Source organism: Ochotona curzoniae, unplaced genomic scaffold, assembly GCF_017591425.1.
Source record: "Ochotona curzoniae isolate NIBS_2020 unplaced genomic scaffold, NIBS_Ocur_1.0 scaffold_3171, whole genome shotgun sequence".
Lineage (NCBI taxonomy): Eukaryota > Metazoa > Chordata > Mammalia > Lagomorpha > Ochotonidae > Ochotona > Ochotona curzoniae.
This window is the reverse complement of record NW_024467104.1, coordinates 3,346,782-3,372,947: the sequence shown is the minus strand read 5'-3', so window position 1 is coordinate 3,372,947 and position 26,166 is coordinate 3,346,782. Positions and strand designations below refer to the sequence as shown.

The 26,166-nt window shown below is 42.7% G+C and overlaps 1 protein-coding gene across 4 annotated transcripts in view; it reads left to right on the top strand.

Annotated features, from left to right (window-relative positions):
* The window catches only part of LOC121172394 (oxysterol binding protein), a 37,789-nt gene extending 13,455 nt beyond the window's left edge, over positions 1-24,334 (top strand). For 2 of the 4 annotated variants that reach the window (XM_041004267.1, XM_041004271.1), the window contains exons 4-13: positions 3,843-4,041; positions 4,250-4,352; positions 4,705-4,759; positions 4,954-5,085; positions 12,153-12,398; positions 12,663-12,783; positions 18,980-19,083; positions 20,018-20,113; positions 20,798-20,979; positions 21,937-24,334. In XM_041004267.1, coding sequence (XP_040860201.1) covers positions 3,843-4,041; positions 4,250-4,352; positions 4,705-4,759; positions 4,954-5,085; positions 12,153-12,398; positions 12,663-12,783; positions 18,980-19,083; positions 20,018-20,113; positions 20,798-20,979; positions 21,937-22,387 — 1,689 coding nt within the window. In that variant the 3' untranslated portion in view covers positions 22,388-24,334. The remainder of the gene's footprint in view (positions 1-3,842; positions 4,042-4,249; positions 4,353-4,704; positions 4,760-4,953; positions 5,086-12,152; positions 12,399-12,662; positions 12,784-18,979; positions 19,084-20,017; positions 20,114-20,797; positions 20,980-21,936) is intronic. The other 2 variants (XM_041004269.1, XM_041004268.1) reach the window with 2 other exon arrangements.
* The last annotated feature ends 1,832 nt before the right edge of the window (positions 24,335-26,166 follow it).

Below are 26,166 nucleotides of genomic sequence, written 5' to 3'. Positions count from 1 at the left end.
CAGCAGGTACTGTGGCCTAGTCTAACCCAGCCAGGCGTATCTGGCCCCAGCTTTTGTGTGAGCCACTGGGCAGTGGGCAATGTTGCTTAGCCCAGCCTAGGTTTCCAACATGAGTGGATGCCTTGGTCTGACCCACACATGCCCTCCAGTTCCCCCGTATAAACCATCTGGTCTCAGCTCCCACACCTACCTTTGAGTGTGAAGTAGCCTGGTCTGTGGAAGACTCCAGAAGTCCTTCCTCTCTTGCCAAACATTCCTTCAGCTACTCCCACTCCAATATGCCTCCAGACTGCCCTCCCCAGGCAGTGCACACCCAACCCCTACCAACTTGGGGGCCAGGATGTTCCAGCCTGACGTTCCCTGCCTTCCCCACATATCTAAAAAAAAAAGTTAACTATGCTGGCAGACTGGAATAGTTAACACAAATTTGGCATTAATCAGGCCCAGAATGCCCACCAGCTGTTGGCTGCCTTTGTCCAAGCAGTGTAACACTTACCTAGGTTCAAGGCAACCTAGGCATAGCCTGAAGCTGGGGATTTATTAGATAGTTGAGGTCAGGTGCTCAGCAAAATGCCTGACACAGAATTGTCTTTTGTTAACTTTTAATTGAGATCAGTGTTATTAATGAGGAGTAAGGACATGGTGCAGCTTATGTGGGTTCTGCCCTCTCCCCCAAAGTGTACAAACTGGTGGAATCAAATATTAATAGAGAAAGAAAGCAACTAGAGACTGGAGAGGAGTTAACTGTGAGAGAGGGAGAAGCAAGCTGGTAATGCTAAGTGGGCTGGGTAGTTGTGTATTGGAGAGGATGAGGTTGGATTGGATGCTGGCATAATTATAGCAGCTAACACTTTGTTGGATGCTTTCTGTTGGCATGATATGATTCAAATTGCTTTATATGCAAGGCAACAAATCTTTGATATAGCTACTACTGTTCTCGGTTTATAGGTTCAGAATATCATTATTTTTCATAATATGTTAGTAAGATGGGGCTCTTAATCAAACTCCAAGTATCCATCTGCGGAGTGTGCATTCTATATTGCCCGGAAGTGTGAAGGATGGAAAAATGGGTACATTCCCAAAAATATGAAAGAATAATCAGAATCTGCTAATTGAAGGTAGGGAAGGAAGTAAAAAGAAAGAAAGGAAGGAAGGAAGGAAGGAAGGAAGGAAGGAAGGAAGGAAGGAAGGAGGAAGGAGAAAAGAAAAAAGAAAGAAAGAAAGAAAGAAAAAAGTCTGTTAGGGTTCTGGCTTGGAGCTGTGCTTGGTTGGGGGATATTGAAGGGAAAAGCTGAGCAGTTTGAAACCCACTGATTTTGAAGTTACTTTTAGCCATTAAATAGGCAGTTGAATAGTCTAGATTGAAACTCGGTGCTGAGCAAGATTTTCCATTTAGCTTATAGGCAATAGTTGAAATTTGGAGAGCAGATATTGTATTTACTTTTTAGTTTTCTCTGAAGCAGAGGGAAACTTTTAAAAAATTATTTATTTTTATTATTAAGTCAGATATACAGAGGAGAGACAGAGAGGAAGATCTTTCATCTGCTGACTCACTCCCCAAATGGCTGCAACAGTTAGAACTGAGCTGAACCAAAGTGAGGAGCCAGGAGCCCCTTCTGGGTCTCCCACATGGGTGCAGGGTCCCAAGGCGTTGGGCCATCTTTTATTGCTTTCCCAGGGCTCAAGCAGGGAGCCGGATGGGAAGTGGAACTGCCAGGACATGAACCGTCACCCACATGGCATCCTGGCACACGGAAGGCAAAGACTAACCAACCAGTAGGTTACTGGGCCTGGCCTGAGGGAAATTTTTAAACCCACTCCGCTTCCAATTATTTACAAATCAGCTAAGTTAATAACTATAGATCAGTGTGTGAAGAAGATACGAATTGCGTTTTGAAGTTGCTCATGATCCATATGGGGTGGTATAAAATCAGTCACGACACTGTACTGCCGTGCGTGTTTGTAAAGGGGAAGTATGCGCAAAGTGTTAAAGCAAATGTGGGGAGGAAACTAGCTCTGCTGAGACTGAGGGGAGGTGTCACAGAGGAAATAGCGTTTGCCATAGTTCTTAAAAAATGAGGAACAGGTTCTGGGCAGAATGGATGCCGTACTGAAGCAAGCAGGCCTGAAAGGATCTGTCTCTAAGAAGTGGTGCGGAGTTCGGAGTGGCTGTTGTGTGGGTCCGGGATGCCTTACTCCTGCGTGGAGTGGAGGAACCATCGCAAGCGGGTGCTGCTTAATGTGAAACGCTTTCTATATTCACAACCAGGAATTAACTTTGGGTCCTGATTTTAGTGGGGAGCCAAGAAGAGACTGATGTGGTTAGACTATTTTTCTGTAGGTTTTTTCTTTCATTCCTCAAGTAGGCTTCTGATGTTTAAGGTCAGTTGTTGCTTTTAGTGAGCGAAGTAAAAACAAAATTACTCCCCCCATATTTGGTCAAGTTCAGGGCAGATTCTATGCTTTTAGAATAGAGTATCAATTTGTTAGTTTTAGATCGCTTGAGTTTATTCAAGAACTTATTGAAAACATTATCCTGGACCTGGTGTGGTAGCCTAGTGCCTAGAGTCCTTGCCTTGTACATGCTGGGATCCCATATGGGCACTAGTTCTAATCCAGCTTCCTGCTTGTAGCCTGGGAAAGCAGCCGAGGATGGCCCAAAGACTTGGGACCTGCACCACATGTGAGAGACCCAGAAGAAGCTTCTGGCTTCTGGCTTCAGATTGGCTGAGCTCCGGCCATTGTGGCCCCCAGGGGAGCGAACCAGCGGACAGATGATCATCTTCTCTGTCTCTCCTCCTTTTCTGTATCTGACTTTCCAATGGAAATAAATGAATATTTTAGAAAGAAAGGAAGAGAAAAAAAGAAAACATTATCCTATGCTACTTTCATCTTTTGTTCAGTTGGTAGAGCTCGTCTTTGGTGCAGTTCACATAGCTGTACTCACTTGGCATTTGGTTCTCTTCACTAGGAAAATGTAAGAGAAGCTTACCAGGTAGGGATGTTTGGCATAATGGTTAAGAAGCCACTTGGGAGGCTTGGCACAATAGCCTCGCGGCTAAATCCTTGCCTTGGATGCCCCAGGATCACATATGGGTGCCGATTTGTAACCTGGCTGCTTCACTTCCCATCCAGCTCCCTGCTTGTGGCCTAGGAAAGCAGGAGTGGATGACCCAGAGCCTTCAAACTCTGCACCCGTGTGGGAGACCTGGAAAGGGATCCTTGCTCCTGGCTTCAGATCAGCTCAGCTCTGGCCGTTGCGGCTACTTGGGGAATGAACCAGTGGACGGAAGATCTTTTTCTCTTGTCTCTCCTTCTCTCTGTATATCTGCCTTTGTTATAAAAAAGAAAAAGATGCCACTTGGAGTGCTGAATTCCAAGTTGGTGTGCCTATCAGATGCCAGTTCTGTTCCTCTTTGCAGCTTCCAGCTCATATTCACCTTGGAAAGCATAAGTGATGGCTTTGGCAGTTGTGTTTAAGCTAGCCACTTGAGACTTCGGTGTCATTTCTGTCTCCTGGCTTCGGCCTGGCTTTACAAAGCCCTGGCCATGGTAGGCAATGAGGGAGTGAACCAGCGGAGAAGAACTCTGTCTTTTGCCTTTCAGACTCTGAATTTTCTCTTTATGCCTTTCATAATTCTAGAACACTTTAAGAAACATGAAAAACTTCTTCTGGATTTGAGCTTCATTGCAGCTGTCCCTGATACTGTAGTATACTAACAGGGCAAGACTGTCCATGTAATTTGCTAACTGAAGTTTCTAGAATACAGTTGCTTAATGGGCTTCCAGAGACCTGAGAGAAATCGAATTGAGATGACACAATCCATACTTTCTCCCTCCAGGCCTGCAGAGATTTCCTCATGTTAGCTCAGACGCATAGTAAGAAATGGCAGAAGTCGCTGCAGTATGAAAGAGATCAGCGCATTCGACTGGAAGAGACCCTCGAGCAGCTGGCGAAGCAGCACAATCACCTGGAGAGGGCCTTCCGGGGAGCCACAGTCCTGCCAGCAAACACTCCTGGCAGTGCCGGTTCTGGTAAAGGTAAGGTTAGATTCTTGGTTAGACTGAGCCTGGCGCTTGTCTGTAATTGCTAGAGGACTCAAGGACTCAGATGTAACAGAAGTAGAGCTGTCCATTTTTCTTTTGATTTTTTTTTTCCCCATTGCTTTCTGCCTTTGAAAGAACCTGCCATACCAGGCATATGGTCACCATAACCAAAGTAAACAAATAGAACTTTTTCTCTTTATAGATCAATGCTGCTCGGGCAAAGGGGACATGAGTGACGAAGATGATGAAAATGAATTTTTTGATGCACCTGAGATCATTACCATGCCTGAAAATTTGGGCCATAAGTAAGTTATTCTTGACAAGCAAAGAACATTAACATAGCAGGTCATCAGAAGGTTAGAAACTTTGTGTGTGTGTGTGTGTGTGTGTGTGTGTGTGTGTGTGTGTGTGTGTGGTGTAGGGAAGAGGGGTGGGGAGTATCATCATTGTCAGTGTTTACTGGAAAACTGTCAGCTATTTTTACATGAGGAAATTCTCTACAGATGTTTGAATACATACCTGTTCTAAGTGTCATCATTTGAATGCCCATCAGTAAGTTTGTACAGTGTACTTGGCATTCTGCTTTATAACGAAATGTCAGACCAAACTCTAGTTCTGATCTTTGCTCCTGTTCTCCTACATTTCCCACCCATACAGACGTACTGGCAGCAACATCAGTGGAGCCAGCAGTGACATCAGCCTTGATGAACAGGTAATGCTCACGTGGGAGTTAGCAGAGGTGAGGGAATCTAGGTCTGAGTCCTAAGAATTTATTTTTGAAGTACTAGAACAGCAGAAAATACTGTTGTTGTTGTTTTTTTTTTTTAACTTGGGGGAGGGGAAGGTTATAAATAGCAGATTTTCTGTTCTTTGTGAGTGATTGAATGGCTTTGTGTTTGCTCTCAGTACAAGCATCAGCTGGAAGAGACCAAGAAGGAAAAGAGAACCAGAATACCATACAAGCCAAACTATAGCCTGAATCTGTGGAGCATCATGAAGAACTGCATTGGGAAAGAACTCTCCAAGATCCCCATGCCGGTGAGCTTCCTGCACACCCAGGGCGGTTCGGGCTCCTTCTCGGCCTGGTGGGAAGACTGCTGATGTGACATCCCGGCCGTGGGTGTGGCAGTTTCTGACATGCTTTCTTTTCACCGTTACAGTTATGAATTATCCCTTAAAATTAGCTACTTTAATTTTGGCCATGAATCTGATATGTTTTCAGATCACATGTGTGAATCAAGTATTTCAGTAACAGTTATTTGTAAGCAAATTCTTATACTTGGAGACACACAAAAGTAAAAACAGCATGCTGTTTCCAAGTTGTGTGAAGTTTAAAACAAGCGGGCCTGGGTATGAGTGTTTTGCAACAGGGCAGACTGTGACTTGGGATGCTCGGATTCCGTGTTAGAGTACTGGTTCAAGTACTAGCTCCTCCACTTCCAGTGCAGCTTCCTGCTAAGGTGCCTGGGTGGCATTCTGGGCTCTGGCTGTTGGAGGCACCTGCGGAGTAAATAATTGGATAGAAAATCTCTCTTTTCTTTCTCTTTGTCACTCTAACTTTAAAAAAAAAATGAAGACATTAAAACAGAAAATTCAATTTGTTATTATCCTGTTGTGTTGTGAGAAGTACTGCACATGCGCAGGTTTAGGAAACTTGGAAACAAAGCATATTCCAGCTAGGAAGAGAGGACCATCTCTAAATGGGATATAGGCTGACTTCCCTGGCTCTGTCGTGCCCACGTTGTTGCCAATGAGCTTTTTAAAATTTCAAATGTCGTCATGTTACTCTTCAGCTTAAAACTTTCTCTTTTTTTTTTTTAAGATCTTTTTTAAGGATCTTCATTTTTTTCTTTCAAAAAAAATATTTGTTTGAAAAGCAGAGTGTTACAGGAAGAGAGGGAGAAACAAATGGCTACAGCAGCTAGGACTGTGCCAGGCTGAAGCCAGGAGCTTCGTCTGGGTCTCCCACATGGGTGCAGGGCTCCAAGTCCTTGAACCATCCTCTGCCTCTTTCTCAGGTGCATCTGTAAGAAGCTGGGTTGGAAGTAAAGTAGCCAGGACTTGAATCAGTGTCCCTGTGAGATGCTGGTGGTAGTTCAGGCCACTATGCCACAGTGCCAGCCCCATAATCTTCATTGCTTTAGCACAGTGGGCTCACCTGTTATTTCCTCCCCATAGGCAAGGCTCTGCCTTACCTGTCCGAGGTTCTGGTCGTTAGGCTTACCTTCAGATGCTCAAAGATGTCTTGTGATTTTGCAAACAGTCTCCTTTCTACCTGAACTTGAATCAGTTCCCTTCTAACCCAAGCTAGTTTTCCTTTGATGTACTTAATAGCCTTTTCTTTATAATTTGGTTACGGTATTGTCTCTTTTGAAAAAAATTGTTGATGATATTTACATAGTTGATTAAAATGGGAATGGTCAAGGGATAGGGGAAAGTGGCTGAGACCGTTGTTTGCAAATTTTTTTTCTTTTTCCTGTATCCAGGCGAACCGAGGAGATTAGGGGAGAAGCTGCACCCAGCCTCCCAAGCGCCTCAGTACCCAGGGATGGGGAATGGCCATCTAATGTCATCCCAGGATCCCCACGTGGAGCATGCTCCAAGGGTTCTGCTTAAGTGGTTTTAATAGTTATGAAATGCTGTTGATCTGATCCAGGGATGAGGAAATCCTTCCAAGGTCCATTGACTGTCGTATTTCACCTTAGAGTCTCCATTCACCCAGATATTTGCTGTCAACTTGTGGCTGGCTGGGACACATACCTAATTTATTCTGTTCTTGTTTGCTATGGTACCAGATGTCCTCTGCAGGCCCCAGTGGCCTGCCATATTCTCCATGTGTATCTGGCCATGCTGTCCACTGCTCTGTCTAACCCACTGAGGAGGCCCAGTTCTGACACATGCACTCCACGATCAAACCACAGATTCTATGGTTGTCCCCATGGTTAGAGTTCTGAGTCCAGCAGTTCAGTTGGGGGGATCCCCAAAGAAACCCATCTGAGGTGATCCCAGACCTAACTCTTGTGTGTGCCAATAGTGGGTCTGGCTCACTCCATCATCCACATCAGCCCATGCACAAACTGGTAGTTGCAGCCACTGGGTCAGTTCTATCTCTAGCACCGTCTCTTACATAAACCAATAAATACTATGGCCCAGCCCAGCCCACCATACTCTTGGCACTCATGTCCACGAGGAGGAACTGCAGCCTAGTCGGAGTGCCCTCCAATAACCTCCCTAAGCCCATCCCTAGCCTTGGTTCCTGTGCGTGATCCAGTCTGTCCCTCCTCCCATTCAGCTCTTGAATACATCAATGGGCATTCGAGCATAGCTCAACTCAACCAACCCTACTATCCAGTCCACCCTCATGCTGGCGAGTGCCACTCTGTCTAGTCAGGCCCACCCCCATCCCTGGTTCTCATGCTTACCAGTGGGAGTTATAGACCATCAGAGAAATGCCCACAATTTCCCTCTTGGACCCACTCCCTGTCCCTGCGTTTGTTAGCTGATGCTGTGCCTGCAGCACTGTGTTTAGTTGGTTAGCCCAGCCTGGCTCTGCCCCTAACCCAGTTCTAGTGTTGTCTCTAAGCACACCTTCTCCAGCACATCCGGTACCCCTGAGAAGTCTGTCTTCTGTGCTGTTACATGTGGGCATTGTATCACTTGCTTGTTCATTTCACATTTACTGAGTGCCTACTATTTTTCTGTTATAGTAGGAAATTCAATTAAAAAATCAAATTCAATTTGAAGGAACAAATCCAGATACGTGGTTTAAACGAGGACTCTTACTTCCCTTCTGGTACTCCTGGGAAAGCTGGAGAAGATGAACCAAGTTCTTGGGTTCTTAACCCTCAACGTGGGAGGTCTGGAGATTTAGGGTCCTGGCTGTAACCTGGCTTTTATAGCCACTTGTGTAGTAAACCAGCAGATTGAAGATAGATAATCTCTCCCTATCTCTTCCTCTCTTTCTAACTCTACCTTTCAAGTAAATAAATACATCTTTAAATAATAACAGAAGAGGCCAGTACCTACAAAGGTTTTCAGGTCAAATTTTGTTGCTGTATCTTCAGCCTACAAGCCAAGAATGCTTTTTTCATTTTAAAAAAATCAGAAGGAAAAAATTAACATTCATAACGTTTTATTGGAATACAGCTGTCCTCATTCACTCATGGTGCCTTTCATGTTGCAGCAACAGCATTAAATAGTTGTGACAAAATTTACGTGACCCTCAAAGTTTGAATGTTTGCTTTCTCGCACTGTAGAAAAAGCCAGCAGCTCCTTCCGTAAGTAAATACTACTGGCTGAACCCCTTTTTGTGTTCAAGTGCAGATGGGTGGTCTAGTACTGTACCATGTCCCACAGTGTTAGGCCCAGGCTTGCTTCTCTCCCTTTGCACTGCTGCCTTGTCCCCAGTTCCCAAGACTGACAGTAGCTCCACCTTGCGCCCAGGATCTTGTGCCCATCGGTGGCCAGGTGGATAAAGAGAGTGAACAGGCTCAGCCATTTCCAAGTGCTTCTTGCAAATTGCATGAACTGTTCTCACATTTCGGTGCATAGAACTTAGCTGTGTTTCCGCAGTTAGCATGAGTGGAAGCTAAAGATGCAGATTCCTGTTCTGGGTAGCATGGCCTGGATAAAAATTGGGATATCTACTTGTAGATGAAGGGAAAAATGAATGGGTAGCAGGTGGGCTGGCTGCAAGTTCTATCCGCGATCTATCCGCAATCAGATACTTGGCATACAAAAATACAAAAACCAGAACTTGTCGAGCACTGTGTGGTGGCTGCTTCATGGGAAGGAGCTGTATCTGATTGTTCTTACTCTTCTTGGTCATTAGCCCAGCATCAGATATATGCAGTTCATTCAGCAATGGTTGAAGTAATTAATTAACTGGGTCCTAGAAAACAAGTTTATATACATATGTAGAATTTTTGTGAGAAAGATAAAAAGTATTGGCTTCCAACAAAGAGAAAGACATCAGTAGGTACACTAGCAGAAGCCCAAAATGGGGTTGGGCCCCTGAAAAGAAGCTCCTCTCACCTAGGGCTTTAGGTGCCCTGAAGGAAGTAGTAGGAAGTAGGCAGCCAAGGAACATCGCTGAACTCTCCCAGGTGTAGTCTGATCAGAAATAGCTTCTGAGTCCAATCCAGGTGACTGCCCTGCCCTCCCTTACTGTTTGTTTCTTGTTGACATTGCCCTTAGGAATGTGCGATCCTGTGCCTGTTTGCCTGCAGCTCAAGTCCTTGCCCTGATCTCTCCAGGCCGTGTGTGTCAGGCGGCAGTCTGGCTAGGCTCCTCAGCACAAGATAGCAGTAGGAGACTGCAGCCAGGAGGAAGGGTATTTCTCCCATTCTGTTCCCTTTGACTCAGTGCTCTCGCAGCAGCTGTGGGCTCTAGTTTGTGCTGGACAGGCTTTCCCCACACCCCACTAGAGAATTTAGCTTTTGCCAGCTCCTCTTGGCCTCTGGGCTACAATAATACTCCTTTTTATTTCTCTGGACTACCACTGGTTATGGCTTCCTGCAGTTGCTTTATCTCTGGGTTATCTTTTTTGGCTGCCTAACACTCCAGCAACAGTATAATGAATTCCCTTCTTCCTTCTACTTTAAACACTCTGATTCATTTGGTTCCCTGTTTGCCCTCTGAGTAACAAAATGACCATTATAAAATGCTTGGCATTTTTAGAGAAGCTGGTTGATGGAACAGCTGTTAGACCAGGGCTGTATGTGCTGGGGCGGGGGCACAGTGGTAGCTTTAAGATGCTGTAATCCTGGTTCTTAGCACAGCTAATGTCTAGTTGCCATTCGTAGAATGCACCACTCATCCCCAGTTTTCCTGAGAGTGAATGGCAATTATCCTTCATAGTGCCTTAAATTCTGCTACCGTAAGATATGTAAAAGCATAGGTGTAAATATGAAAATATTAGTAATGGTTTATTAATAGTGGTTATATGGATGATAGCATTCAAGTGCATTTTTTTCTCTGGATTTTGCGTTTGTCTATTTATTTGAAAGGCAGAGGTACAGAGAGGGCAGAGAGAGAGAGATTTTACATTGGTGTGTCTGCAGGAAATGGAGCAACTGGGATCCCAACCTGGTGCCTGTACAAGCTCATGGTGCTACAGGTGGAGGCTTAGGCTACTGGCCACAACCCCAGCCCTGTATTTTGCCTTCAGGGGTTTTCATTGAGAAAATTTCAATCTGTTTCATAATCAGTGGGAATAGCAAATATTAGGATAGTAAGTAGCTCAAGAGATTAATGGGTAGGAGGTTAGACAAAAATACAGAAAGGTGGGATATAAAGGAAAAAAAAAAGTTTTTTTAATGAAAAAGTTGCCTACAGCCAGAACTATTTTCTTTTCTTTTTTTTTTTTTTTTAAGATTTATTTTTATTATTTTTTTCATTGGAAAGGCGGATATACAGAGAGGAGAGACAGAGAGGAAGATCTTCCGTCCGATGATTCACTCCCCAAGTGAGCGCAACGGTCGATACTATGCCGATCCGAAGCCAGGAGCCTCTTCCGGGTCTCCCACGCGGGTGCAGGGTCCCAAAGCTTTGGGCCGTCCTCGACTGCTTTCCCAGGCCACTAGCAGGGAGCTGGAAGGGAAGCGGGGCTGCCGGGATTAGAACCGGCGCCCATATGGGATCCTGAGCGTGCAAGGCGAGGACCTTTAACCACTTGCGCCACCGCCAGGCCCCCAGAACTATTTTCTAACAAGAATTTTCTTTTTGGTCTGTCCTCTGTCACGCTGGTAATGCTTAGGCTTGTAAAGCTGTACTGTTGATTACATAAGCTTTATGGGCTAGCTTGGGATCTAGCAAGTTTTGATGTAGTAAAATCATTTACCATTTCAGTTAATTTTGAATCTTTAACTTTTGAGGGTAGGAAATAAAAACGGCATTGCTTTTGTTCACTTCACACCCAGTCAGTAGCATAGGGTTTGGAACACATGAGGCCTCAGTAAATATTTGTAGAATGAGTAAGTGAGTAAATGAATGAATGACATATTGTTTTCCCAATTAAAGTACCCTACATTTATCTGCTTGCTTCATCCAGTGGCTGAGCCCCATAAGCTGGCTCTGAAGCCAGAAAGGAAGAGTCTGCACAGTTTGCTCTCAGGCCCAGGAAATAACACAACCTTGAAGAAGAAATCAGAGTCCTGGCCCAACACTGAGTTAAACTGAGACTTGGCGGTTGTCTAGTTCAGGGTGGCTGCCAACTTTTGTAATGTAATCTTTTACTAATCAGGATACGTCTGTACTTACAATTTACTACCTGTGCTACCCTACAGATTTATACTTCCTTTCCTTTCTGGACATACTTGTGCAAGAAGCATTACATTTCTTTTAAAAAAATGTTCTTGTAATGCCTGTCTGCTAATCTCTGGGCTAGGTGCTGACTGATGGCTCTTGGTGTGTGGTGCTCAACTTCACATGTATGGTTGCGTGTTCCTGGGTAGACTAAGGTGGGCTTTATGAACAAAAGACCTTGAGAAAATGTCCTCAAGCTTGGAGCAACAAAACCATCAACTCAAGAGTTATCACAACAACTCAAGTAACACCCTCAGAACCCACTTACCCCACAGTGGGGTCTCAGGGTGTCATCAAATGACTAGCCCCCGTCTGCGGATGCTTATGTAGTTTGACAAGAAGTGCCCCCCTCCCCTGCACAGGAGGGGACACAGGAGATTAATTAATTAATTAATTAAACAGCAGAAACATTTGCCCCATTCCTCCTCCTTCATAGCTGACCTTCCCCATTCTAATCAGAGGTCCACATGAGTGTGTATCACTCTCAGTTATGTAAATAATACTAAAAAGAAAATAAGTTTGAAAAGAGAGAGAGAGAGAGATGTGGTTCTAATTCCAAAGATGCTGTGTTTTTTGAAACAAATGAAAGTGGTTCTTTCTACCACTTCTGACGTGAGCAGTTGACAAGGCTGAATGAGTTGCTTACAAGTTAGATCTTGGAACTGCTATCTGAGCTAAGGCCTCTTTTCCTAGTGATTTTCTTTTTCACCTCAGCATCTCAGTGTCGGTCTACCTGGAAAAACTGAAACCATTTCTTATTAGGCATATGGATAGAGCTTTTATACCTGTTTTTCTTACAGGTGAATTTTAATGAGCCCTTGTCCATGCTTCAGCGCCTTACTGAAGACCTAGAATACCACGAGCTGTTGGACCGAGCTGCAAAATGCGAAAACTCTCTTGAACAGCTCTGCTATGTTGCAGCTTTCACCGTGTCCTCCTACTCCACCACTGTCTTCCGTACCAGCAAGCCATTTAACCCACTCCTTGGGGAGACCTTCGAGCTGGACCGGCTAGAGGAGAATGGGTACCGATCCCTCTGTGAGCAGGTAAAGGAGTTTCAGAACCGTAACACCTGTCCTTTGTAAGGAAAGGGATGATTTCTTTTGTTTTAAATCTCTCTGGGTGCTATATCTGCAGAATTCCAGTCCATGTCTTCCCAGTCTTCCTTCTCTTTAGTATTGCAACATTGGAGACCTACTGTTGTGGATGTGAAAATACAAAGTGTGAATTTTGAGCATTTGTCACCAGCTAAGAAGTAGTATCTTTCCTTTCTCCCTTCTACCTTTTAATTTGAACTTGATTTCTTCAAGGTGAGCCACCATCCCCCTGCCGCAGCACACCATGCTGAATCCAAAAATGGCTGGACATTGCGTCAGGAAATCAAAATCACCAGCAAGTTTCGAGGCAAATACCTCTCCATTATGCCCCTCGGTAAGGCTGTCATCTTTGCAAGAATTAGCATGCCAGGACTGGAAGTTTTCTGGTGTGATGGTGGAAGTCATTGGTCCAGAGTTAGGAGACTGGAGGTCTGACGAAGGCACAGACCCTCGCCAGCTTACTTTGGGTGAGCCGTGTAACTTCTCAGCTACCAAATGAGTGGCAAGACCAGAGACATTTTAAGAACTTATCCAATCATAAAATTAATACATTCTTTGTCTTCTAAGCTTTTTTTAGTGCGTCTTTAACACTAGTTTAAGGGCTGGCATTGTGGCACAGTGCCATGAGCCACTACCTCCAGTGCCAGCATTCCCATAAGTACCAATTTGACTTCTGATTGCTCCATTTCCAGTCCAGTTCCCTGCTAATGCGTTGGGAAGGTAGTGAAAGATGGCCCAAGTACTTAGGCCCCTGCTACCCATGTGGGGTACCAGGATGGAATTCCTGGCTACTGGCTTCAGTCTGACCCAGCCCCAGCCAATGTACCTATTTGGGGGATCAACCAGCTATTGAAAATCCCTTCCTCCTTCTCTCTCCCTCTCTTTCTTCTCGTCCCTCTTCCCTCCCTTTCCCTACTCCTTCATTTTCTTCTTCTCCCCTCCCACTTTTTCTCTCTCCTCTTCCCCTGAGTTCCCACTCTGTCTCTCTGTAACTCTTTCAGATAAACAAATTTTTTTTAAAAAGATTTATTTCTTTTTATTACAAAGTCAGATATACAGAGAGGAGGAGAGACAGAGAGGAAGATCTTCTGTCTGCTGATTCACTCCCCAAGTGACCACAATGGCAGGTGCTGCGCGGATCCAAAGCCAGGAGCCAGGAACCTCTTCCGGGTCTCCCTCACGGGTGCAGGGTCCCAAGGATCTGGGCCGTCCTCGACTGCTTGCCCAGGCCACAAGCAGGGAGCAGGATGGAAAGTGGGGACGCCGGGATTAGAGCCAGTGCCCACATGGAATCCTGGTGCATTCAAGGCAAGGACTTTAGCTGCTAGGCCACGGCACCGGGCCCCAGGTGAACAAATCTTAATCAAACAATGCACACACTAGTTTAAAATATAAATTCTAGCCTGCAGTTTAAAAAAACTCATAATTGATTTTATTTCCCCATTGTGCTATCGGTCAGGTTTTCTGTGTACATGAGAAGTCTGTCATTGTGAGGGTAACCTGGCTAGTTCCTGAGCCCTGCCCTCACCTCCTCCTCGCTGTACATGATGGATTAGGTGTCATTTATATAATGGCCAAGTTCCTTGTAAGATGAAACTTTAAAAGATCTCATTGGATTACAAGGTAATTTTATGTAAGGATTAACTGTCAGGCCAGGGACTAGGAATCTTAATATGCAGTGTTAGAATACCACATTAAAAACTGCACCATTAGTTTTCTCCTATTTTGTGCTTTTATTCTCATAAAAATTATATTTTTATAATCATCTGATTAATAGATATTTTTCAAAAGATGTATTTATTTATTTGGAAGGCAGACTTACAGAAGGAAAGGTAGAGAACAAGAGAGAGATCTTCTATGTACTGGTTCCCTCCCCAAGTGTCTGCAACAACCAGGCCAAGCAGACTGAAATCAGAAGCCAGGGGACAGAGTTTCTTCTGGGTCTCCCACGTGGGTGGCAGAGGTCACTGGGCCCGGCCTCTGCTACTTTCCCAGGCTCAGTAGCAGGGATCGGGGTGTCCAAGGTCGAGTTTCTGCGATTCAAACAGGTGCCCATGTGACATGCTGATAATGTAGACAGTGGTTTAACCTGTTATGCCACAGCACCAAATGTGATCAGCAAGTTCTTATTTATTTGTCTATTCATTTATTTGCTTGCTTTCTTACTTGAAAGGTGGAGCAACAGAGAGAGAGAAAAAGACTCACTCTCCAGATGACTTAAATAACCAGTTCTCCAAGCCAGGGACTGCACACTGGTCATCCACATGGGTGACTGGGGCCCAAGTACTTGGGCAGCTTCTGCTGGCTTTCCAGGCACATTAGCAGGTAGCTAAATAGGAAGTGAAGCAACTCAAATAGGCTGACTTCCAAATTACACATGAAGAGAAAGCTAGAATAGGAAATGGAATGGGAACTCTCATCCAGGCACTCCAGTCCAGGCTGCAGGCATCCAAAGCAGAATCCTAGCTGCTACAACCAGTGCCTAACTGGGTGGCTTACTTTCTTAATGTGGATTGAAGTTACTGTCTAACCTCCTTTGGTTTCAACCTAGGTGACTCCCACTTTGTATTTTTTTAGAAGGTAACACTGCTAGCTATGAATTCTTAGATTTTGGTTATCTGGAAATATCTCAAGTTCTCGTATGTTTTTATGGGATTGTTTTGCAAATTATAAAATTCTTGCTGTGATTAGGCTTCCTTCTGAAAGTGTCATTCCACTGCCTTCTGGTCTGGGTGATTTTTCTTTTTCTGATTTTCTTTTTATTGTGGTTAAGACACAGAGTGTTTAGCATTGTAACCACTTTAAGTATTTAGTTCACTGATGTTAAATACATCCATTAAACCACCAACCATTTCTAGAATTCTTCATATTGGAAAACTGAATCTGTATACCTACTAAACAACTCCCTATTGTCCTTCACCGTAGCCCCTGGAAACTGCCATTGTGTTTTTTGTTTATTTTGTTTTGTGGTTTCAGCTAAGTAACTCCTATAAGTAGAATCATAAAGTATTTGTCTTTTTGTGATTGACTTGTCACTTAGTGTAATGTTTTCAAGGTTCATCCATATGTAATGTCTTAAGTAATTGCCATTATGTTTTCTGCAGCACTTATATCATTTTACAGTCCCACCTACAAGATAGAAAATGCTGTAATTATTCCACATTCTTCCAAATACTTGTTATTTTTTGTTGTTTGGTTCTGTTGTGGGTTTTTGGTTTTGATAATGGCTATACTAATGGGTGTTGAGTTAGTATCTCATTGTGGCTTTGGTATCATTTCCAAAATAATTAGTGATGGTATCATATACCATCTTTATTAGCAAATATCTTTATAAGTGAAGTATCTATTCAAATCCTTGAGCCATTTTTTTTTAAATTGAGTTGTTTTGCTTTTGATGTTTAGTTTTAGTAGTACTGTATACATTCTGAATATTAACCCTTTATCCTGTATGTGACTTATAAATGTTTTTCCATTCTTTGAGTTTTATTCTGTTGATTCCGTCCTTTGCTGTACAGTGTTTTTTTAAATATTCAGTAACTTCATTTTGTTTATTTTTTATTGGTTTGCCTTTGTTGTTATATCAAAGAAATAATTGCCAAATCAAGCATTGTGAAACTTTTTCCTGTGTCTTCTGCTAAGTCTCTTGTGGCTCTTGGTTGTTAATTCATTTGAAGTTGATTTTTGTATGTAGTACTAGGCAAAGATTGAGTTTCCATTCTCGTGCTTGTGGATATCCAGTTTTCCCAGTACCATTTGTTGAAGACACTGTTCTTTATCCCGTTCAATAGTCTTAGTACTCTTAGCAAAAATTGTTTGAGTGTAGATTTGGCAGTTTGTTTCTGGGCTGTCCTTTTCCATAGGTTTATATATCTGCCATATACCAGTGGCACACTATTTTAATCACTGTAACTTTTAGTAAGTTTTAAAATTAGGAAGCATATGTTATCTAGCTTTATCCTTTATTAATTATTATTAGTATTTTAAAAAGATTTTATGTATTTGAAAGGAAGAGTTAGAAAAGGAGAAATAGAGATCTTCCATCTACTGGTTGACTCCCCAAGTGGCCATAGCAGCGAGAGCGAGGCCAGGCCAAAGCAGGAGCCAGGAGCTTCGGCTCAGCCTCCTACGGGCACACAAGGGGCCAAGGACTTGGGCCATTTGCTCTTGCTTTCCCAGGCTCATTTGCAGGCAGCTAAAGCAGAAGTGGAGCAGCCTGAGTTAATGGCCCCATACCACAGGCATCAACTTCACCCTTTGTACCGCAATGCCTACCCCATTGATTATTTTAGTTATTTGAGGTTCCTTTTCATTCGTAATGAATTTCAATGTGAATTTTTCTTTTCTGCAAAATGTGTCTTGTAGATGACATGGCTAGTCATCTTTTAAAATTACTCATTTATGTATTCCTTTATTGAAAGGCAGAGAGTAATACAGAAGAGAGCTCATCCACTGATTCACTTCCCAGATGCCTGTAAGATTCAGGGTTCCAGCCTGAGATCAGAACCGAGCACTAACTGGGTCTGCGGTGTGGATGTCGGGAACTCAAGGACTTGGCCCTCCCTTGCTGTCTCCCAGGGTGCACGTTAGCGCATTAGCACTCTGATAGTTGATGGAGCATTCTAAGTGTCTTAAGCACAGTGCTGGTTACTCACCCTTGGCAGAGACTGTTGAATCTGGATTATTTTGTGTGGTATTAACATTTCAGCAATTTTAGGTCTTCCAGTCTGTGAATATGAGATGTGTTCTCATTTATTTGTGTCTCCTCTAAATTTCTTTCAGCAATGTTTTGTAAATACTATCTACTTGGTTTAGTTAATTCAGAGTATCCAGAAATTCACTTGACATTTCCATGTTAAGTTTATACCATGCTGCTGCTTTTCTGAATTTATTTACTTTGTGTGTGTGAGATATTTAGTGTTTTCTGCATATGAAATCAAATTATCTGTGAACATAAATAATTATACCTCTTTTTCCATTTTGGATTTCTTATTCTTACCTGATTGTTTTGGCTAAGACTGGCAAAAAGCAGGCATCTTTGCATTTTTTCTGATCTTAGAGTCAAATCTTTCATTATTGAGTGTGATGCTTGGCAAGAGGGTTGTCACATACAGCTTTTATTTTGTAGTGATATTTTCCTTCTCTTTCTAGTTTGTTGAGTGTTTCTAATCATGAAAAGACGTTAAATTTTGTTGAAAGGTTTTTGTGTATCAATTGTTATGATGGTGTGAGTATTTTTCCTTTATTCTGTTAATGTGATATAGTACCTTGATCCGTTTTCCTATGATATATCATTTTTGAGTTCCAGGAATAAATCCTTTTTGACAGTGGTATATAATTCTTTAAATAATGCTTCTTAATTTGGTTTCCCAGTATTTTCTTGAGGATATTTGTTTCACTACTAATAACAGTGTAGTTTCTGTTTTTGTTGTTCAATCTACTGATTCTAGTTTGGTATTCATTTGATCACTCACAAGAACAGGAATCAACTATAGCTTCTGAGTACTTACTAAATTTTAAACATTTTATTGGGCAAATAAACATTTACTGCACAGCAAGATACAGTTATTCGAAGTCAACAAGTCATAAGACTAAAGTGTGGGGAAGTTGAAAACATTCAAGGTTCACTACTGTAAAGTGGTTGTTACTCCAACCACTAAGAATGTAGCACAGGCTGCAAGTCAAGGCAAATTCCCTATCAGGACTGCCATTGATTCTACCACCTGCCACAAGTTTGGAGGTCCCTGGACTACCCTTGCTTCTGACTAACGGCCAGAAATTTAAGGGTTTCCACAGTTGCCTCTGGTCTGTGATCCATTACAACAATTCATAGTCAGGAAAGTTCCGTATTTCCCATTACAATTTTGTCACTCATGATACAAGACATACATGAAGGTGATATCTGTGAAGGTCCTGAACACAGGGTTCTGTGTGTCCTCCCTGTCCAGTCAAGGAACTTCACCAGCCAAGAAGCTGCATCCAATTTTGGCATCTAGAGATTTTATTGGGACTTAATTATGTAGGTGTGATTTCATTGATTTGAGTGTGTATGTGTGATTGAATTTAATAGCCAGCTCCATTCACCATCTAGGGTCAGAAAGTTGGACCCATCTCAGATGATCCAAAGCTCCTACTCGGTAGTCACATGGTTGATCTTTCTGGCTTGGCTTTTTCTCATCCTGAGTTATCTCATAAGCATTAGCCACATGAGTCACCTGATTAGCATGAACCTCAGGGTCACCATGAATAACAAAAATACTCTTTGTCACTTGGGAAATTACCAAGGTTTAAAGGTTCTTTTCAGGAACCATGGACCTAGACCTACAAAATCTTTAATATACAACAGGAGGGTCACATAGCCAGTAACTAGTAGCGCTAAGATTGAATCTGTTTTGATGCCAAAGCCCCTTACTCTATTTTTAATTAGTTTCTTCTCAAAAGTTAGGACTATCAGTAGACAGAAATCAAACCATTAACATTATTGCTACATGGTACAGTTTTTCACATGTTTATGTACTTCTCTGTCCTTCCAGGTACCATCCACTGTATTTTCCATGCAACTGGGCACCACTACACTTGGAAAAAAGTTACCACAACTGTGCACAACATTATTGTGGGCAAGTTGTGGATAGATCAGGTGAGCAGAAGGACCCAGTGTGCTCCTGGAGTTTAGAAGAATACCCACATAGGTACATCTTTACAGTAACTTAGCACATGTGATCTGCTCAGAATGTTTTTACCACTTCCTTCCCAAGTATTTATGCCACAAATCATTACTTATAAATGACCCAATTACACTACCCACCTGTAACTACCCAACTAGGGTTGTATAGAGCACTATAAGGTATATAAAATTAATAAACATAGCTCACACTTTAATCCACTTTTAATTATTCATCAGACATTTTTTTGCTAGGAAGTATAATAGGTTCTGTGGAAACTAGTTTAGGTAAGATATTCCTTAAGGAGTTACTGTGTTGGAGATACACGACCAACACATGTGGGTTGAAAAATAAGAGATATTATAAAACAGGATCTAATTAATAATTATCAATTTGTCCTGAAGACAGTGGTTACAGTAAACTTAGGAATAATACAAATTGCATCTTCCAGGAAGTCTTGAAGGTTGGTTTGGGACTTAAAAGATAAAAAGAAGAAAAATGAAATGAAGTGAAATGAAATTAAATGAGTAAGCTCTGGACAAGCCCACTTTATGTAAGCTTAAAACTATGAGTATTTTAACAGAAGCGTTCCTGAAGAGTATTAGCAAGGGTTGGTTTGGAAAGATAAATTATTATATAAATTTCAGTGTATGTAGTAGAGATCTAATTGTTCTGCCACACAATTCGAAATAAAACAAAATATCATTTGAACTTCGTCTTTTTCATACCAGAGTTACAAAAGCAATTCAGACCATCCACAAGGTTGACCAATAATACCTGAATTTTAAGCAAGGAAATGTTATAAAGTAAGATTGAAAACTGAAGAATTATGAGACAGGGAATTTGACAGATGTTGAAGTTACCCAGTCTTAATAAAACTAATCCATGATTTTTTTTTTCATTTTACAGTCTGGTGAAATTGATATTGTGAATCACAAAACAGGAGACAAATGTAATCTTAAATTTGTTCCTTATAGCTACTTTTCTCGGGATGTAGCAAGAAAGGTAAGAAAAATTGGAAATTTAAATTTCTTCCACTTTGTGTATCCCTTAGATAAGTCTAATCTTTGAAGATCCAAATGTGTGGGTATATACACAGACACAACATATTTTAAATAAGGTGATTCCAAAAAGTTATAGGTGGAGAAAGAAAAAGGATAGCATTATATTAATAAACCAATTCCTTCTCTTTTCTGAGAAAGACAAATGAGGAAGTAAAAGTTAAGAACAATGAGAGCTGAATATGGGAAACACAGAGGAAATACTAATCAAAAATGTGCAGGAAGAAGCTGTGCACAGCTTGCCCCTTGTGGAATTCAAGGAAGAATTAGTTATGCGTTACTGCTGCGTTGGGATTGTGCCAACACTTTCTATGAGAGGGTGAAGAATAGCTGGGTTATCAACCTGGGGTCTCTGATTTCTGGAGAAGAGGAAATAAATTCTGAATATCAGTCAGATGCCTTTCTCACATTCATCATTGTATCAAAAATGCCAACAAAAATGATATCGTACCAAGTCATGACTCAATTACTGCAAATACAACAAAAGCGTCCAAGAGTTTGGATGACTCCCGGTGTCTGTCATAACAAGTATTTGGGCAGTTTTTACCCTAGGACTTGGTTTTCAGAGCAGTGAGGTGAGCCACCCCGTAGTGAAGGCTGTTCTCAAAGCCCTGTTCTCTACTATTAGGTGACAGGGGAGGTGACAGACCCCTCGGGAAGAGTTCACTTTGCCCTGCTGGGAACATGGGATGAGAAGATGGACTGCTTCAAAGTACAGCCTGCCGCCGGTGAAAACGGGGGTGATGCTCGGCAGAGAGGTCACGACGCGGAGGAGGGCAGGGTCCTGCTGTGGAAAAGGAATCCTCTGCCGTGAGTATCAGTCTGTGGAGCGGGACTGAAGGGCTTCTGAATGGCCTTCTATTTGCTTGAGGGCTTGAACACAGGGAATAGGACCTGTGGCAAGATCACCAGATCACCCTGCGAGATTTAATTTAACATACTTTGTCAGAATAGAGTTCAAGGTCGTCAAACCACTTCTGCCAAGAAGTGTTTATTTTTTCCTTTTTTTTTTTTTAAGATTTATCATTTTATTGAAAAGGCAAATTTACAGGGAGAAGGAGAGACAGAAAGATTTTTTATCTGCTGGTTCGCTCACAAAATGGCTGCAACGCCTGGAGCTAAGCTCATCCAAAACCAAGAGCCAGGATCCCCTTCCACATCTCCCACACAGGTGCAGGGTCCCAAGGCTTTGACCATCCTCTGCTGCTCCTCCGGGGCACAGGCAGGGAGCTGGATGAGAAGTGGAGTAGCTAGGACACAAACTGGTGCCCAAATGGGATGCCAGTGCTTAAACACTGAGGATTAGCTAGTTGAACCATTGTGCCATCCCACCCAAGAAGTGTTTCTAAAAATCATTTGGATTATAATTCAGAAGGAAGTTAAAGCAGAAAGGTACTCACCGCCTAGTAACAATTTAAACCTAACAGCAACTTAAAAGACACTGAAAAAACTTAAGAGCCATTTATCTCCTGCAATGATCTGATAATTCAGTCTGTAGTTTGTAGTTTCATCTTTTCTAATGAGTGTAGGTGAATTCAGCTGAGAGTAATGAAAATCCCAGAATATCATTGCTTCAGTGATGGTGGCAAGGGGATGGGAAGTGTTCCAATTTGGCTGTTTTAATTGGACATGTCTTAATTAGGCGTGGTCTATCTTACATTCCTGGTACCTTAGTGATGTAGTCTTGGAGTGTATTTGGTTGTTTTCTCCTTAACTGGGGTCTTGGCTGTTGCCTTACCCTTTCTGTCTCTCATTCTTTACTTTTAGGAAGAATGCAGAAAACATGTACTATTTCTCAGAGCTTGCTCTAACCCTCAACGCCTGGGAAGCGGGCACTGCCCCCACAGATAGCCGGTTACGGCCTGACCAGAGACTGATGGAAAATGGGCGCTGGGATGAGGCGAACGCCGAGAAGCAGCGCCTGGAGGAAAAACAAAGGCTTTCCAGAAAGAAGCGAGAAGCAGAAGCTATGAAAGCCACCGAAGATGGTAATAAACTTGCCTCCCGCGTATTTCGTGAGCACTGGAAAAATGCCAGCTCTAATTATGTTTTTCTGTTCCCTTATTCCCTTTTAGGCACACCTTACGATCCTTATAAGGCACTATGGTTTGAGCGGAAGAAAGACCCTGTTACCAAGGAGTTAACCCATATTTATAGGGGGGAATACTGGGAATGTAAAGAAAAACAGGACTGGAGCACATGCCCAGACATTTTCTGAAGTGGCAGGAACGGAAATGAGGAGGATCCAACAGAAGACCACAGAGGATGTGTGGAAAGGCTGGCATTTGTGACTCTGACCAAGTGCTTTCCTCAAGTTTGTCTGTCTTAACCAATCATTTTTTTTTTTTCCAAATCAATCACCAGAAGCAAACACCAGTGGGGTGATTGGCTGGTTGCCTTAGCTGATTGAAACTGATATCAACCTACTAGATACCTATGTAAGGGAGAGGTTCGGTGGCTGAAAACTGAATGTTATTCCACATCTGCAAAGTCAAGTGTTCTTGACTCTTCTTTCTCCCCCTGCTGCCATTTAAAATATCATCATGCGCCCTCCCTGTAATAGTCTGCTTGGCAAAGATCTGCACAAGAGTATAATTCAGGGGCATTTTTGGTGCTGTTCAGAGCAAAAATTGGTTTCAGAGTTCCTTTAAAAAGACACACGTAAGACTTAACCACTGGAGGCATTGTGAATGATTGCATTGGAGCTTAGCTAAAACAGTATGGGATGTGCTCACTCTTGGGTCATTTTAAGAGTTGTCTGCGTGTATAGAACAAAAGTATCGGAACACCTACAAGGAAGATTATTTTTGGGGGCTGGATATTCAGATTCACATTCTTAAAAGTTTCCTGCTTCACCTGCGTGAAACACCCCTCTGCTGTTCTTGGACTTCCTTGACGGCAACTGGAGATCACTTGGTAGTCCCTAAGAGAATTGCGTTGTCCACACAAAGGGAGTTTATGTGGACTTCCTCAGGCAGAGGACTTTGAGAACAGGCAGAGCAGAAGAGACTGCTTGCCACTTTAGCTTTCCAGTTCCTCTACACCTCCATCCTTCATTGCCTTTCTGGTTTCCCTTTTTTCTGCCGGCACAATGCCTGCTTAGGTCTGTGCTTGTCCCGTTCTGCTACACCTCAGAATGTGAGAGAAGTTAATCTGGAACGAAAGTTCTCACCATCTCTCAAACCCCACGGACTGGAGCCACCTCTGGAATAATGTGTTAAATATCTGTATATTATATATATGTAGAGAAAAATCTAATTTTGGGGGTTTGATTTTCCTCTTTCCCATTAAGAATCTTGGTTTTTGATATCCCATCTCCCTGGGACTCGCTCTTGGATGCATTGGTGTGGATTGGCACTCCTCTACTTTCCATCTTTTAAGGGGCAGGCAGATTCAAAACCTGAGGAGGAGCACGCCTGGCAGTTACTGAGTGGGGGACCTTATCCGTGCTTTGTATCAGTGGGGTGCCCACTGCTGTCTAAACTCTGCTTTCCTGATTACCTGATTCTTTAAAAAGAAATTCTAACCTCTCTTCTGCCTCTTTTCTTTTCTTTTGTTCGGAACAGAATGGGCTGAAATTCAGGAGGGTAATTACCAATTGAATTCTGCCTCTGTCCAGCACGCAGGTTAACTCCCAAGAGAACTGTACCCCTACGGTGGGACTAGAAGTACTGCCTGGTGGACTAGAGGAGAGGCCTGCCCCTGTCGGGCCTTGGCTTCCTTCTTTGTTCTGTATCGTTACAGTTGTCTTCTTCAGAAGCCTAACCCCTGCACCGCCCACCCTTGGTTGAGGATCACAAATTGAGGTGCCTTTCTTGTATGCATTAGTTAGTGTTTTTTGTTTCCGTTCCTTAACTGCTGAACCTCAGCCAGTGTGGGTCCTCGGGGCAAATATCATTCCAGAGGAAGCCATCCCTCTAGGGAAATTGGATTTGAACTGGAGACATGAGTACTCTTTATTCCTTCCCCAGGAGCCCTCCCTTTCTCACTATTGTAAATATGAGAAGAGTAACTGCTGGGCAATTTCCTTCTAAGAACCGTATTCCCAGCAGAAACAAGAGAATATGCCGGGCTTCTCTGAAGGAAGCCCGTGAGAGCACGGACTTCATCCAGGGGCTTCGGATTGAGTGAAAATTCCCCAACTACGATGAGCTTCCCTGCCTTCTCCTCTCCTTCCTCTGCCGTCTGCACTGCTTTTCTGACCTGATCCCCTATCAGATCCTTGCTAATTGGGAGAAACGTAGAGTCCTTCAGGTGGAATAAAGTCACATGGAAACAAAACAAAACTATATAAATATATATATATATTTTCAGTTTTTTTGCCTTATTGTTTTTTCCAAAAAGAAATTTACTAAATTAAATAATTTTTAAAAAGTCATATTGTTTGTCTGATTCGCTTCTACTCCTGGCGGACAGGAAGTGGTAGTAAGGAGGTGCGGTGGGAACTGATCCAATAGTGATTTGTTTTGCTTAGGAGTCTGGATGCCCAGGAACCATGCTCTTCCAAACAAACTCAGAGCAAAGCTGAAGTTCCAAATGTTTGCTATCGATCTGCAGGGCCAATGAACAGAAGAATAACTTGACTAGCCTGCCAGGAATAGTTGCTGGGTGTTTTTGATACAGGGCCTGCTTCATTTCAAATTACAAAAAAAAATTCTTTTTTAAAAAAAAGAACTTTTTTTGTTGTTGTTATTGGAAAGTCAAATTTAGAGAGAGAGAGAGAGAGGCAAGAGATCTTCCATCCGCTGGTTCAAATAAACATTTTCTAGAATTTCTCTTGCTCGCTTAGGTTCTCGCTTCCTTAGCTATTTCAAGTAGGAATTCTGAATTTAAAAATATCAGTTTTCACATTTTCATATATTTACTTTCAGAGCGTTTAAAAACTTAGCACTATTCGTACATATTTGTGAAGTACAGTGGGACATTTCAACCCATGTGAACAATATGTACTTATCAAGTTAGGATAACATTTCCCTTCTGTGGTCATTATGTGTCAGTATCCCCTATTTCCTCAAAAAATACAGGTTGTTAGCTACAGTCATTCCACTGTGTTGTAACAAGTCTGTGGCTTAGTACCTGTTAATCCAACCTCCCCTTAACTCCACCTCCACCCTGAAATTCAAATTTTTATTCTGTTGTTTGAAAAGAAGCAACTGAATTTATTTATTTGAAGGAGTTCCACTGGATTACTCCCCAGATGGTTGCAACAGCTGTAGCTGGCTGCACAAGGCCGAAGCCAGGAGCCAAGAACTTCCCCTCGGTCTCCTGCCTTGAATGGCTCTTAGGCATTTTCTACTGCTTTTCCCAGTCCACTAGCATGGCGCCCGACTGGTAGTGGAGCAGCCAGGGCTCGAACTGGATGTGAGGTGCTGCAATCGCTATACCACAACATACCAGCTGCAGCAACTGGTGTTTGACTTGAAGAGCTTGGGGGAAATAAAGACAGTAAGCACCCTTGTTTAGATTTGACCTGCAAAATTCAGGTTCACGGAGATTCTAAGATGGGAGAAATCACGAAGGGGCCCAGAGAATACTCAGCAAGCACTATTCCTGCCCAGGGTGGGGTGGGATGGGATCACAGCAGCCCCTGAGCATCTGCTGCTGTGTGTAGGTGCTGGAAGTCTTCGTTCTCTGACTTACATGTATAAGCAGTTTTGAGAAGAGAATGTTAACAGATACTATTTTGAAAATGCAAAGCGCTCATAACCTAATTTAAATGATCTTGAGGTCAAATAGCTGATCAGTTACTAACACTGTTGGAATTCAAAACTTGGTTTGTTTAACCTCAGGGTTTGTGCCCTTTCTCTGTTCTGGGAGAGACTGAATTGGGTGGCAGCCGGCCGCTGAGTCCTTTCCGCTGTGTTAGCACTCAACCTGCTGAAAGGCACATTTCCTTTCCCAAAGGCACTGCAGTATCATTTCTCTGGAGTCTCCTCTTGGAGAAAGAAGCAGCCTTGAATTCAGCATCCAAGCCCTTTGATTACTCAAGGCTCTTAG